Below are 11,762 nucleotides of genomic sequence, written 5' to 3'. Positions count from 1 at the left end.
TGCCGCCCCAGTGGGTCTCCAGGCCCCCAGGTCCCACCCCATCACTGTGCCCCTCACCCAGAGGGCAGGTGCTGCCCCAGTGGGTCTCCAGGCTCCCACCCCGTCACTGTGCCCCTCACCCAGAGGGCAGGTGCTGCCCCAGTGGGTCTCCAGGCCCCCAGGTCCCACCCCGTCACTGTGCCCCTCACCCAGAGGGCAGGTGCTGCCCCAGTGGGTCTCCAGGCTGCCACCCCATCACTGTGCCCCTCACCCAGAGGGCAGGTGCCGCCCCAGTGGGTCTCCAGGCTGCAGGTCCCACCCTGTCACTGTGCCCCTCGCCCAGAGGGCAGGTGCCCCCAGGTCCCACCCCATCACTGTGCCCCTCACCCAGAGGGCAGGTGCTGCCCCAGTGGGTCTCCAGGCTGCCACCCCGTCACTGTGCCCCTCACCCAGAGGGCAGGTGCCCCCAGGTCCCACCCCGTCACTGTGCCCCTCACCCAGAGGGCAGGTGCTGCCCCAGTGGGTCTCCAGGCCCCCAGGTCCCACCCCATCACTGTGCCCCTCACCCAGAGGGCAGGTGCTGCCCCAGTGGGTCTCCAGGCCCCCAGGTCCCACCCCATCACTGTGCCCCTCACCCAGAGGGCAGGTGCTGCCCCAGTGGGTCTCCAGGCTGCCACCCCGTCACTGTGCCCCTCACCCAGAGGGCAGGTGCCGCCCCAGTGGGTCTCCAGGCTGCAGGTCCCACCCCGTCACTGTGCCCCTCACCCAGAGGGCAGGTGCCCCCAGGTCCCACCCTGTCACTGTGCCCCTCACCCAGAGGGCAGGTGCTGTCCCAGTGGGTCTCCAGGCCCCCAGGTCCGCATCGGCATGGCCCCTGGCTGGGAGGGCAGTCTGGCCCACTTTGTGGATGGTGGGCTGGATTCTGAGGGTCCCACCTGCCCTGGCCTGGAGCCCCAGTCTGGGGACATGGCCTTTCCTTTACAGGTAGGAATGACCCCAGTGGGGTGGGGAGGTGTGACCGGTCACTGGGCTGGGCCTCTCACTTTAGGGCTCTTAAGGTGAGCTTGCAGGAGGTGGGGGGCTAGCCAGAGGCTTAGAGCAGATAGCCCCTGTAGCATGGCCTAAAGGAAGTGGACTGGCCCAGAACTCCAGAGCCGAGGGCCCTATCCCCCCTGCCCTGCCCTGGTGAGCAGCCCCACCCACCTGCCCTCAGCTGCAGGTGGGTCACCACTGGGCCTCAGCCTCTGAAGCAGGGTCAGACTTGCAAAGGAGCCCTGTGTCCCGGGGTGACCGGAACCAGCCAGCCCTCTGGCCCATTGTGTCCAGACTAACAGGGACAGTGTCTCATCTGAGCTGCAGGGCCAGCAACTCAGGTTTAAGTCCCAGCCTGACTTCTGGGTGACCTGGGCGAGCAACTCAGGTTTAAGTCCCAGCCCGACTTCTGGGTGATCTGGGCGAGCAACTCAGGTTTAAGTCCCAGCCTGACTTCTGGGTGACCTGGGCGAGCAACTCAGGTTTAAGTCCCAGCCCGACTTCTGGGTGATCTGGGCGAGCAACTCAGGTTTAAGTCCCAGCCTGACTTCTGGGTGACCTGGGCCAGCTCCTCTCTCTCTCCAAGCCTCGAGCTCCCTCTGCGATCGGGTGTAGGGGTGAACCACTTAGCACAGGGGCTGCTGTCACCCCGAGCTTATCAGCGATAACTACAGACGTTCTCCCAGCTAAGCAGAGCCCCCTGCAGCCAACCCTGGGCGGACCCGACCCTAGCCTCCTCCTCCTCCTCCTGGGGGCCCCGCAGACCAGCGGTACCGTGACTCCGAGCTGGGGAGGCACAGACCTTGGCCCCGTGCTGGACTCCGGGGCAGTGGTTAAAGGACACCCTGTGTCCCAGGCCACTTGTCTGCCCTCTGGGTGGATCGCTAGGGCCATTTCACAGATGAAGAAGGTGTGCCAGGGTGTGTGGGGGCAGCACCCCTTGTTCACAGCGGAGCCTGGCATCTTGCCTCCGTCCCACAGCCTCCAGATAACCCCCGGCTTGGTTGGCACTTCTCCAGGAGGGCCATGTCCTCTCCCAGACTGCTGACTGAGATGTGGAGGACGTGGCCATGGGAGCCACGGGGGCCGGCGGGGCCTGCCAGCTGCAGAGGGCCCGATGAGTCAGGTGGGGGACTTCCCAGCGGGGGGCAGGGGGAGGCTCAGTCTATCTTATCAGGAAGCCCTGGTGGGGGCCCTGGGGGAGGCTGCTGGCCCTGAGTCCCCTGTGCCCAGGCCCAGGGAGCAAGGGAGCAGGAGAGACCCCCCTCAGCGTGGGCACCGCCGGCCAGGTCCTGCCCGCCGAGTCTCAGACTCTTGGCACCTCTACCTCTTTCCCCAGTGACAAGGGAGTGGGCAGCCAGGAGGGCGGGATGGGGGTCGTCAGGTGGTAGCCACTGGACCTCCCTGCCTGCAGGCTCTCTCATACCTTTCCCCGAGATCTCCCCTCCCACTGCTGGACTTCCAGACCCAGGACAGCACTTGGCCCTGCTCCCCTGCTGCAGTGCCCCTCCCATGCATGACCCTGACATCCAGGCCCAGCCACGGGGGCTCCAGGAGGCCTCCCTCAACTCCACAAGGGCCGCTTCTGTTCCCTCTCCCGTGCTATCAGCTTCCGGAGGGCAGGCCTGCATCCGGCTTAGCTCCCCTGCGCGCTCTCCCCCGAGGACAGACGTGGGAGGGAGAGGGGACAGGGAGGCAGGTATGAGCCACTCTGTGGTGCTCTCTGACCCACGGGGGGTGGGGCTGGCACGGAGGAGACAGGCCCCAAGGGGAAGGCGCTCTGTCCCCAACCCCCATCTCAGGTGGCACAGGGCAGGACACTCCATGTCCGGGTGAGCTCTTTGTCTTGCCCTGCTTGGAGCTGGACACTTCCCCCAACACCCAGGACTTCACACAACGGGCCCCCTCGACCTCACCACAGTGCATCCACCTGCCCTGTAAGCACAGAGGCCACAGAGCCACTAGAAAACCTGGGTGTTTATGTATAAATAAGTCACCTGCTCCACCTTCCCAGGGTGGGGGGCTGACCAGGGCGGCCACGGCTGGAAGGTGTGCAGAACGGCACCCCGTTAGAGCACAGTGAGGCCCAAGCTGAGTCTCCCCCCACCCCCCACCCCCCGCAGCCTGTGTGGACCTTGCAGCCTGCAGCTGCCCAGCCTGGGACCTGTCCATCCAGGGAGGCCACACTGGCCCCCTGCCCCACAGCGGCTGCTTGAGGGGACGGCCAGCTGCCCCCAGCAGGTCCCTGGGCTCCTCAGATAAGCTCAGGTGCCCTCTCCCACGGGTCTGGACGGAGGGCTCTTGGGAGGGGCTGGACCGTTTGGCAAGAGGGTCGGTGGGCGAGGGGCTCTGTGCTCCCTCAGAGGCCAGACCACCCAGCGCTATAGCTCGTCTGAGGGGATCAGCATCCTCTTCTCCACGTTGCGGCTCTTCCTGCCCCCGCTGGCCAGACCGGGGTGGGCGCTGGGCGCCGGGGCCTCCTGCGTGGCCTGCTGCGTGTAGTGCTGGTAGGCAGGCGAGAAGTTGTGGATGGCGTCGTGCACGATGTCCTGCGGGCTCATGGTCTCCTTGAGGCCACTGGATATGCTCTGCATGGGCGCCGTGGGGGCTGGGGGCGGCAGTGCGCACGTGGCGGAGGCTGGGGGTCTCCCCGGCTCCCCCCCTGCGCCCCCAGCCCTGGGGCACGGACCGCTCCTGCCCACCGCGGACGGCCCAAGGCTGGACTCGGCCAGCAGGGGCCCCCAAATGCCAGTCCCACTCCCCAATGGGGCTGTCCCGGGGCCACAGGTGGGGAAAATGCCTTGGCTGGCCAGAGTAGCCACAGGCTATTCACTAGGGACACCAGCACCAACCAATCCTTGTCCCCGACCCTGTCAGCCTGGTCCGGGAACCTGGGTGTAGTGGGCAGGAGTCCTGTAGCCCAGCATACAGTCCTGCCGTTTCTGAGCCCAGACTGCCTGCCCCCAGCCCCAGCTACAGTCTGCCTGTCCCTTCCCTGGACCAGGTGCAAACAGCACACCTGTCCTGGGCTCGGTCCTCCCTGCCCATCAGGTTGACAGTCCCCGGGCCCTGGTGCAGGACGGGGACAGAGGGCGCCTGGGGAAGGCAGGGCTGGCCGTGCCCGGCACCAGGCCCGTGGCGGCACCATTCCGGGAGCTGCACCCTCCTCGCCCCCTGGCCGGCAGGGCCCGCACACCTGGAGCGTTGTTGTCCTTCTCCGAGTACACCTGGCAGGTGAAGGCGTAGCGCAGAGCGACGGAGGCGAAGAGCATCTCGACGCAGATGATGAAGTTCTGGTAGCCGGCGGCCAGCGTGCCAGCCCTCACTCTGCTTCCGTCCATGACCTGGACCTCGGGGATGACCCCACACCTCTCCAGGATGGCCAGTAGCATCCCTGCAGGTGGTGACCGCTGCTGAGGCTCCCAGCTGGACAGGAGGCTGGGCCAAGAAGCCCACTACTAGCCCTGGCCGGTTGGCTCAGTGGTAGAGCGTTGGCCTGGCGTGCGGAGGTCCCAGGTTCGATTCCCGGCCAGGGCACACAGGAGAAGCGCCCATCTGCTTCTCCACCCTCCCCCTCTCCTTCCTCTCTGTCTCTCTCTTCCCCTCCCGCAGCCAAGGCTCCATTGGAGCAAAGATGGCCCGGGCACTGAGGATGGCTCCTTGGCCTCTGCCCCAGGCGCTAGAGTGGCTCTGGTCGCAACATGGCGACGCCCGGAGGGGCAGAGCATCGCCCCCTGGTGGGCGTGCTGGGTGGATCCCGGTCGGGCGCATGCAGGAGTCTGTCTGACTGTCTCTCCCTGTTTCCAGCTTCAGAAAAATACAAAAAAAAAAAAAAAAAAAGTAAAAAAAAAAAGAATCCCACTACTACTTGCCCCAGGGGCTTGGCAGGGGTCTGAGGGTAGAACGAGGTTCAGACCCCTGCAGAGGCTCCCAGCTGGTTCTGGAATGTCCCATCCACATGGTTCTGTCCCATGCAGGGGGAGGCCCAAGTTCAGAGGGACTCCTGGCATATCATATATCCAAGAATTCCTCACAACCCCACACCTCACTGCCCTCCTCTGCCAAGTGGGGGCTGGGAGCGCCCACAGCCTGGCCCAGGGCCGCTGGAGACAGGGCCACTCTGGTGCTCGGAGTGTCCATTCCCCCCACACTAGCCAGCCCTGCACCCAGGCTGTACGGCTTCCAGCTGAGAGGTTCCTATGCTACAGCTGGGGAAACCGAGGCTGGGCCCGAGGGTGCAGGGGGTGGGATTGGGACCAGGCTCTCTGGGCCCACCCACCCTGCCAGAACGAGAGGAAGATGACGGCTTTGATGGTGAGGAACTTGAGGACGGGCTCGAAGGGCTGCAGGAGCTCCCTGGTGGCGAAGTAGAAAAGGAACAGGGCGTACAGGGCCAGGCTGACGGAGACGTTGTAGATGAGGGTGACGTAGAGGTAGCCGCTGTGGATGCTGGGGGCCAGAGCAGGTGCTGGGAGTCAGGGCGGGGCCCCACGCCTCCTCGCCCTCCCCGCCCTCGTCAGCTGTGCCAGCAGTGACCCAGACCTGCACTGTCCCTCCAGACGGAGGCGCTGGGGAGCACCGGGAGGGGGAGGGGCTTGCGGGAAGTCCCGACACAGCAGTAAGGACGTGGCCCTCCCCTGCCCCTGCCCCTCCCCGCATCCGCCTGGGCACAGCCTGAAGGAACGAGCCCTCTGTGCTGTGGACGCAGGCATACATGTGCCTGTGTGTATATCCATGTGTGCACGTGCACACGTGAGCACTGTGTGTGCCGTCATGTGTGAGCATGTATGTGCATGCGTGTGTGCTGTGTGCGTGTGGACCTTGGCCGGAGTGCCCTTGAATCCCGCCCTCGCTCTCCCTTGGTGGGTCCATTGCTGCCTGGCCCTCGCAGCACAGGGCGCACACGTGACAAGGGCCCCGCTTCCCTGGGCCAATTCGCCACAGCCTCGCCCTGGCACTCCCAAGGGGAGGAGAGACCTGTCCTTGCATGCTGAGCTCTCCTCCCCTGTGTCCCCCGCCCCCCGCTGGGACCACCACTTTCTGCCAGCTTTACTTGAAGTCCCCGTCGTGGTATTTGCCGACGGCCTGCAGGACGATGGTGACCAAGGCCATGACAGGCTTCACAATGCAGAACTGCAGCGTGGCCTGGAGCGGGGGAGGGGAGCGAGGGGCGCGAATGTGAGAGGGGCGGCACACCGGCCACTGAGGGTGGGCAGAGTGGCGGGAAGACCCCACTCACCTGCTTGCAGAAGCGCAGGAACCCGATGGAGTAGGCCATGCCCCGCAGGCAGCAGGTGCCGTAGAGGCAGCTGGACCTGGGTGTGCGAGTCCCTGAGGCCTGTCCCTGCAGGACAGGGCCCCAGCCACCTGCTTCCGGGCATGGAGGGGCGGGGCGGGCTCTGGGGGAGGGGCCGGCGGGCTCTGGGGGAGGGGCCAGTGGGCTCTGGGGAGGGGCCTGTGGGCTCTGGGGGAGGGGCCGGTGGGCTCTGGGGGAGGGGCTGGGCGGGCTCTGGGGGAGGGGCCTGTGGGCTCTGGGGGAGGGGCCGGTGGGCTCTAGGGGAGGGGCCGGTGGGCTCTGGGGGAGGGGCTGGGCGGGCTCTGGGGGAGGGGCCTGTGGGCTCTGGGGGAGGGGCCTGTGGGCTCTGGGGGCGGGGCCGGTGGGCTCTGGGGGAGGGGCTGGGCGGGCTCTGGGGGAGGGGCCTGTGGGCTCTGGGGGAGGGGCCTGTGGGCTCTGGGGGAGGGGCCTGTGCGCTCTGGGGGAGGGGCCTGTGGGCTCTGGGGGAGGGGCCGGTGGGCTCTAGGGGAGGGGCCGGTGGGCTCTGGGGCGGGGCCGGTGGGCTCTGGGGGAGGGGCCTGTGCGCTCTGGGGGAGGGGCCTGTGCGCTCTGGGGGAGGGGCTGGGCAGGCTCTGGGGGAGGGGCCGTGGGCTCTGGGGGAGACACTTACCGGACTGGCTTTCCCCGGATCTCAGCCATGATGGCGCTCTCGCCCCCCAGGTACTGGAAGCAGAGGCTCAGGAAGCTGTAAATGACGAAGGCTGCGGAGCCCAGGGCCCGGCGGGCGGGCAGGTGGGCGCAGTGAGCCTGAGCGACCACCCAGGCACCCTGACTGTGGGAACTCCTTTCCGGGACCTCCACGTTGCACCCATTTCACCGAGGGCAAGCTGAGGCTCAGGTCACATAGCAGGATCCTCCACCCGCGGTGTTCCACAGCAGTCACTGTGACTGGGAGGCCCCCCACCAGCACCCTGTCTAGGGCCCTGTTTCCTTTCTGGGCTCTGGGCAGGCCCGGCTGTAGCCGCCCACACCCACCATCCCCCCCTCCCCCACCATCGGGCCTCGCTAAGCCAGACTCAGGCCTGAGGGTGGCCACCCATCACTGGGCTCTGGCCTCCGGGACCCTCTGGACCACACTCTGAGCCCAGAGCCAGGGGACACTCACCTTCGTAGCAGTCCCGCACGGAGTCCAGGTAGATGTAGTGCTGGTGGCCCCCCAGGAGGAGGAGGCTGAGCCAGGAGTCGAAGGCGTAGACCGGCACGATGAGGAGCAGGCGGATGATATACCGCTGCTCGTTGGGGACCGTGTAGGAGCGCAGGTGCAGGTAGATCTGGGCGGAAGCAGGAGGGCAGGCGTGGGGACCGGCCACCGCCACCCTGCGCGGGGGCGGGGCACACTCGTTCACTCCTGGCTCGGGCTCATTCACCGACTCACTCATTCGTTCACTCATTCATCCGAGGAAACTCTCCTGAGGGGCAGTCACCGTCCCAGTGGGCACAGACGGTCGAGTCGGCAGGCAGTCTGGCACTTTAGTGGGGACACAAGAAGGGCTGGAACCCTTTGACCCCCGTGGCAAAGTCACTCAGAAGCGGAGAAGGATGTTCTTCATTGCCGCGCACGGTGATGGCGGCCAGCTGATTACACTGTGGTGCAGCCACGCGCAAGGGTGTCGCACAACCAGGAAAACGGGACGTGCCCTCCCTGATAGAATGTGACCCGGACAAGTCTGGACGACAGGCCAAGCAGCACCCCCAGGGTGTCGAAAACGCATGGTCAAAATGGACAGAAGCGCTGTCTTACCCCTGGACAACAGGCACCATGGGTGACGACAGCTTATCTCTATACCTTTCTAGGTTTTTCTACGAGGACATAAAAAAGTGACAGGGTCGCCTGACCAGGCGGTGGCGCAGTGGATAGAGCGTCGGACTGGGATGCGGAAGACCCAGGTTCGAGACTCCGAGGTCGCCAGCTTGAGCGCGGGCTCATCTGGTTTGAGCAAAGCTCACCAACTTGGACCCAAGGTCGCTGGCTCAAGCAAGGGGTTACTTGGTCTGTGCACGTATATATGCATATATATGAGAAAGCAATCAATGAACAACTAAGGTGTCGCAACGAAAAACTAATGACTGATGCTTCTCATCTCTCTCCGTTCCTGTCTGTCTGTCCCTTTCTATCCCTCTCTCTGATTCTGTCTCTGTAAAAAAAAAAAAAAAAAAAAAAAAAGTGACAGGGTCCTCAAGGGGAAGAGGGGAGCCGGGTGCCTAGGTGGCTGACAATGTGGTCTCATAGCACCTAAGGAAGGCTTCCTGGAGGAGGTGCTGTGAGCAGAGGGGGAGAGGGGGAAGGTGAAGGGCAGGCTGAGGCAGAGGGAGTGGGGCCAGTGTGCCCAGCTTCCTAGGGCACAGCTCGGGGCAGGCGGGGGCAGGCTGGCAGCAGGGACAGGCTCCTTATCAGCGGCTCACTCCCTAGCTGGAGCAGGGACAGGGCACAGGGTGACCAGCCACTCAGAGCCCTGAACTCTGCTCCTGGTGCCGGCATGGCCTGGCTGTGTGGCCTTGGTGAGCTGCTGTCCTCTCCAGCCTCGGTTTCCTGTCTCGATCACAAGGGCCTGTGTCCTTGTCTGTCTTGCTGGGCTCTGGATGGGCACAGGGCCTGGCAGAGGGGGTGGGCTGGGGCTGGAGGGTGAGCGTGGGGCCGGAGAGCTGCAGCCCGAAGTCTCCGTCGATCCTGTCTGGGTGGTGGGTGTCCAGGAAGCATAGACAGACACACACAGCTGGTCTTCAAGTTACAGAAGGTCTAAGCTAGACCTGGGGATGGTGTGTGTGTGTGTGTGTGTGTGGGAGAGACCAAGGGCTCTACCGTGATTGGGACTGAGAAAACTCGACCCTGGGCACTGGGTGACTTCCCCTTTGCTGCGCCTTGTCCTACAAATCACCGCATATACCAGACCTAAAACCATTCCACCACCAGGCAGTCAGGCATGACTTGATGCAAATGCAAACGTGCCACTGCCTGTCCAGATGCAGCTGGGTAAGACTCAGTGCAAACACTGCCTCCTCCAGGCAGTCCTCCCTGATGGTGCCACAAAAAGAAACCATCTCCTCTCACCTCCCCTCAGCTGCACTGGTGTCCACTTGGCCCACCCTTACACACTTGTTGTGTCTACTTTCCATTTGGTTATTCGAGGCCACACAGCAGGTGACCCTCATTGAGAGGGCCGCCCACTGTCCTGCCTGCCAGTTTCCTGACTGCCCCCTGCCCCAGGCTCACTTGCCAATCCATTCGCTACACCGGTGCCGGCTGAATCTTCCTGAAGGGCAGCTCTGTTTGCAGCTCCCCCTCAACAGTCTTCCATGGCTCCCCAGCACCCCCCATGCTGAAGGCCATTCCCCCCACACTGATGTCCAAGGCCCCTCTAGCCCAGGTGGCTCTCTTGCCGGCCTGCCATGAGTTCCTGCCTTCCATCTTTGCTCTTGTGCAAACATGTCCTCCCTGTGTCCTTCTGCGTATCTGAGAAATCTCAGGGCCTCCCACTGCCGGGGTCCTGGGCTCAGAGAACCCCTCCTGCAGCCGCTGCCAACACTCCCTGACTCTTCCTGGCTTCTGAGCCTGGCGCTCTTCCATCTGGGGGCTGTCCTGTCTCCCCACTTGCAACTGTTCTGGGCTGGACACATTGCTTCTGTCCCCTGCTTCTCTCATGAAGCATCTGAGAGGGACAGTCCCTTCCTGGTGCTCTGACCCTGCTCTTGGCTCTCAACTCCCTACAGAGCAAAGTTTAAGCCCCCAGTGGCCTTCAGCATGGGGGGTGCTGGGGAGCCATGGAAGACTGTTGAGGGGGAGCTGCAAACTTCCCCCTCCCCGCTATGAGAACCTGCAAAAGACCCCTGACCGCTCTTAGCCTCAGTCTTCTCATCCGTGAAAGGGAACGAGACTGCTGACCTGGGTGAACATGCTGATGGGGCTGATGAAATACTGCAGGTGAAACACCTTCTTCCCTCTGCCGGGCAGACCTCCATCTTCAGGCTCAGAGTCCCGGCTACGCTCTGGAGAGGCCGCCCTCTCCCCCCGCCTGCCCCCCACAGGCGCCCTGGCCTGATGCTGCTTCTGAGCAGCCCTGCCCCTCTGTCTAGCTGGACCATGATCCCAGCAGGGCCAGTCACGACCAGGCCGAGCTGTGGTCACATCTCAGGACGAGCGGGGACCGGAGGCAGGTGCAGAGAGAAGGGCTTACCTGGTGGCAGGTGAGCACCAGGGCCGTCCACACGAAAATGCCCGAGATGCCGCGGGCCAGCGCGGTGGTGAGGAAGAGCTGGGAGGTGCCCTGGGAGCTGTTCCCCACCGGGCCGGTCTGCAGCCCGGCGGGTGCGGTGGGCATGGCCGGTAGGTGGCTGGGCTGCGGCCAGGTTGCTGGCACCACCAGGAGGACGCCGGCTGTTCCCGGGAGCCCCGAGGCATTAGTCATCTGCCGAGTCAGGAAGGACATGGCAGGGAGGAGAGAGCAAAGGTGTCTGGCAGCTGGAAGCATCCCAGGTCCAGGAGGGGAGGGAGACAGTGGGGAGGGAGGACTCCTCCTCCAGGCAGCCAGCCAGCCTGCACTAGCCTCGCAGTGGTCACTGTCCCTTCCAGGACAGCCCAAGTCTAACCATCTTGCTCACTTTCCCTCTGTGTACAGGGTCCCGGCCCCAGGGTGCCTCCTTCCCTAGGTGCAGACATCAGCCACCTGACTGTGACCGAGGGTAGTGCCCACCTTCGGGAGCCCGTGGTTTAGAGGGGGAACCCCAGTTGCCAGGCCTGCTTGGGCTGGAGTCCAGGGAGCAGGTGGCTTGGGGCGGGGGGTGAGACTCCACTTCCACTGGCTCCCTGGGACAGTCTGGGTGCCCAGCTTTGCCACCCGCTAGCCCCACACGCCTGTCCTCAGCTGCTTGCCAACTGGCTGGGGCGCCGGGCATCTCCCTCCTCCCACACCTGCTCAAGGCTGTGCGTCCCGGCCGCCCGCCTCCTTCCTGCCCTGGTCACAGGGCCCGACACCTACCTCTCAGGCAGGAAGCTACCAGCCCAGCCCTGGGTGGCCTGGTCTCCAGGGAAGCCTGACTGGTCATTCGTGTGGCCACGTGGCCCCCAGTGGTGGCCTCCCTGGGGGTGGGGCAAGGGACCTCTTTGGAGGCTGGACCAGCCCTAGGGAAAGGCAGCCACTGGCTTCACCAAGGGGTGGCCGACCTGAGCTCCACGGGAGTTCCTGGCTGCAGGGAGGGGCGGAGGAGGAGGAGGAGGAGGAGCAGACGCCTGTCCCCTCCCCCTGTGGACACTCGATCCTTCCTGGCTTTTGCTGGGCGGCAGCTGGCTCGCTGGGACCTGCCGGCCGCCAGGTGCCCTCACCTGCCTGTGCCAGCTGGCCGGGCAGCTGCCTCCAACCAACTGGCCGGCCGGCCGTAGAGACCGGTGGGAGGGGTCTGTGGTGGGTCAGGGTGGGTGGAC

At 64.8% G+C, this 11,762-nt stretch overlaps 1 protein-coding gene across 4 annotated transcripts; it reads right to left on the bottom strand.

Moving 5' to 3' along the window:
* Positions 1 to 1,200: 1,200 nt before the first annotated feature.
* TMEM184A (transmembrane protein 184A) lies at positions 1,201 to 11,530 on the bottom strand. 4 transcript variants are annotated; one of them, XM_066344287.1, is made up of 10 exons: positions 11,253 to 11,307; positions 10,519 to 10,749; positions 7,452 to 7,617; positions 6,957 to 7,047; positions 6,251 to 6,326; positions 6,065 to 6,156; positions 5,291 to 5,460; positions 4,208 to 4,405; positions 1,571 to 3,619; positions 1,201 to 1,382 (listed from the first exon to the last, which is right to left on the bottom strand). In XM_066344287.1, exons 2-9 carry the CDS (start codon positions 10,747 to 10,749, stop codon positions 3,393 to 3,395), a joined length of 1,251 nt encoding a protein of 416 aa, XP_066200384.1. In that variant the 5' UTR covers positions 11,253 to 11,307; the 3' UTR covers positions 1,201 to 1,382; positions 1,571 to 3,392. The 4 variants fall into 4 exon arrangements, with proteins under 4 accessions (XP_066200384.1, XP_066200383.1, XP_066200380.1 ...); XM_066344286.1 differs by lacking the exon at positions 11,253 to 11,307 and adding an exon at positions 11,035 to 11,242; XM_066344283.1 differs by lacking the exon at positions 11,253 to 11,307 and adding an exon at positions 11,320 to 11,530 and having other exon boundaries at positions 1,204 to 1,382.
* Between the last annotated feature and the right edge of the window lie 232 nt (positions 11,531 to 11,762).

Source organism: Saccopteryx leptura, chromosome 6 (assembly GCF_036850995.1).
Source record: "Saccopteryx leptura isolate mSacLep1 chromosome 6, mSacLep1_pri_phased_curated, whole genome shotgun sequence".
In the NCBI taxonomy this organism is placed as follows: Eukaryota; Metazoa; Chordata; class Mammalia; order Chiroptera; family Emballonuridae; genus Saccopteryx; species Saccopteryx leptura.
This window is presented reverse-complemented; position numbering and strand designations above follow the sequence as displayed.

Coding starts and splice junctions, on each gene's coding strand:
- TMEM184A (XM_066344283.1), bottom strand. CDS start 10,749: ATGACTAATGCCTCGGGGCTCCCGGGAACAGCCGGCGTCCTCCTGGTG. Junction 7,618..10,518: donor TGGTGCTCACCTGCCACCAG/GTAAGCCCTTCT, acceptor GCTTCCGCCCAG/ATCTACCTGCACCTGCGCTC. Junction 6,157..6,250: donor TCCTGCGCTTCTGCAAGCAG/GTGAGTGGGGTC, acceptor CCCCCGCTCCAG/GCCACGCTGCAGTTCTGCAT.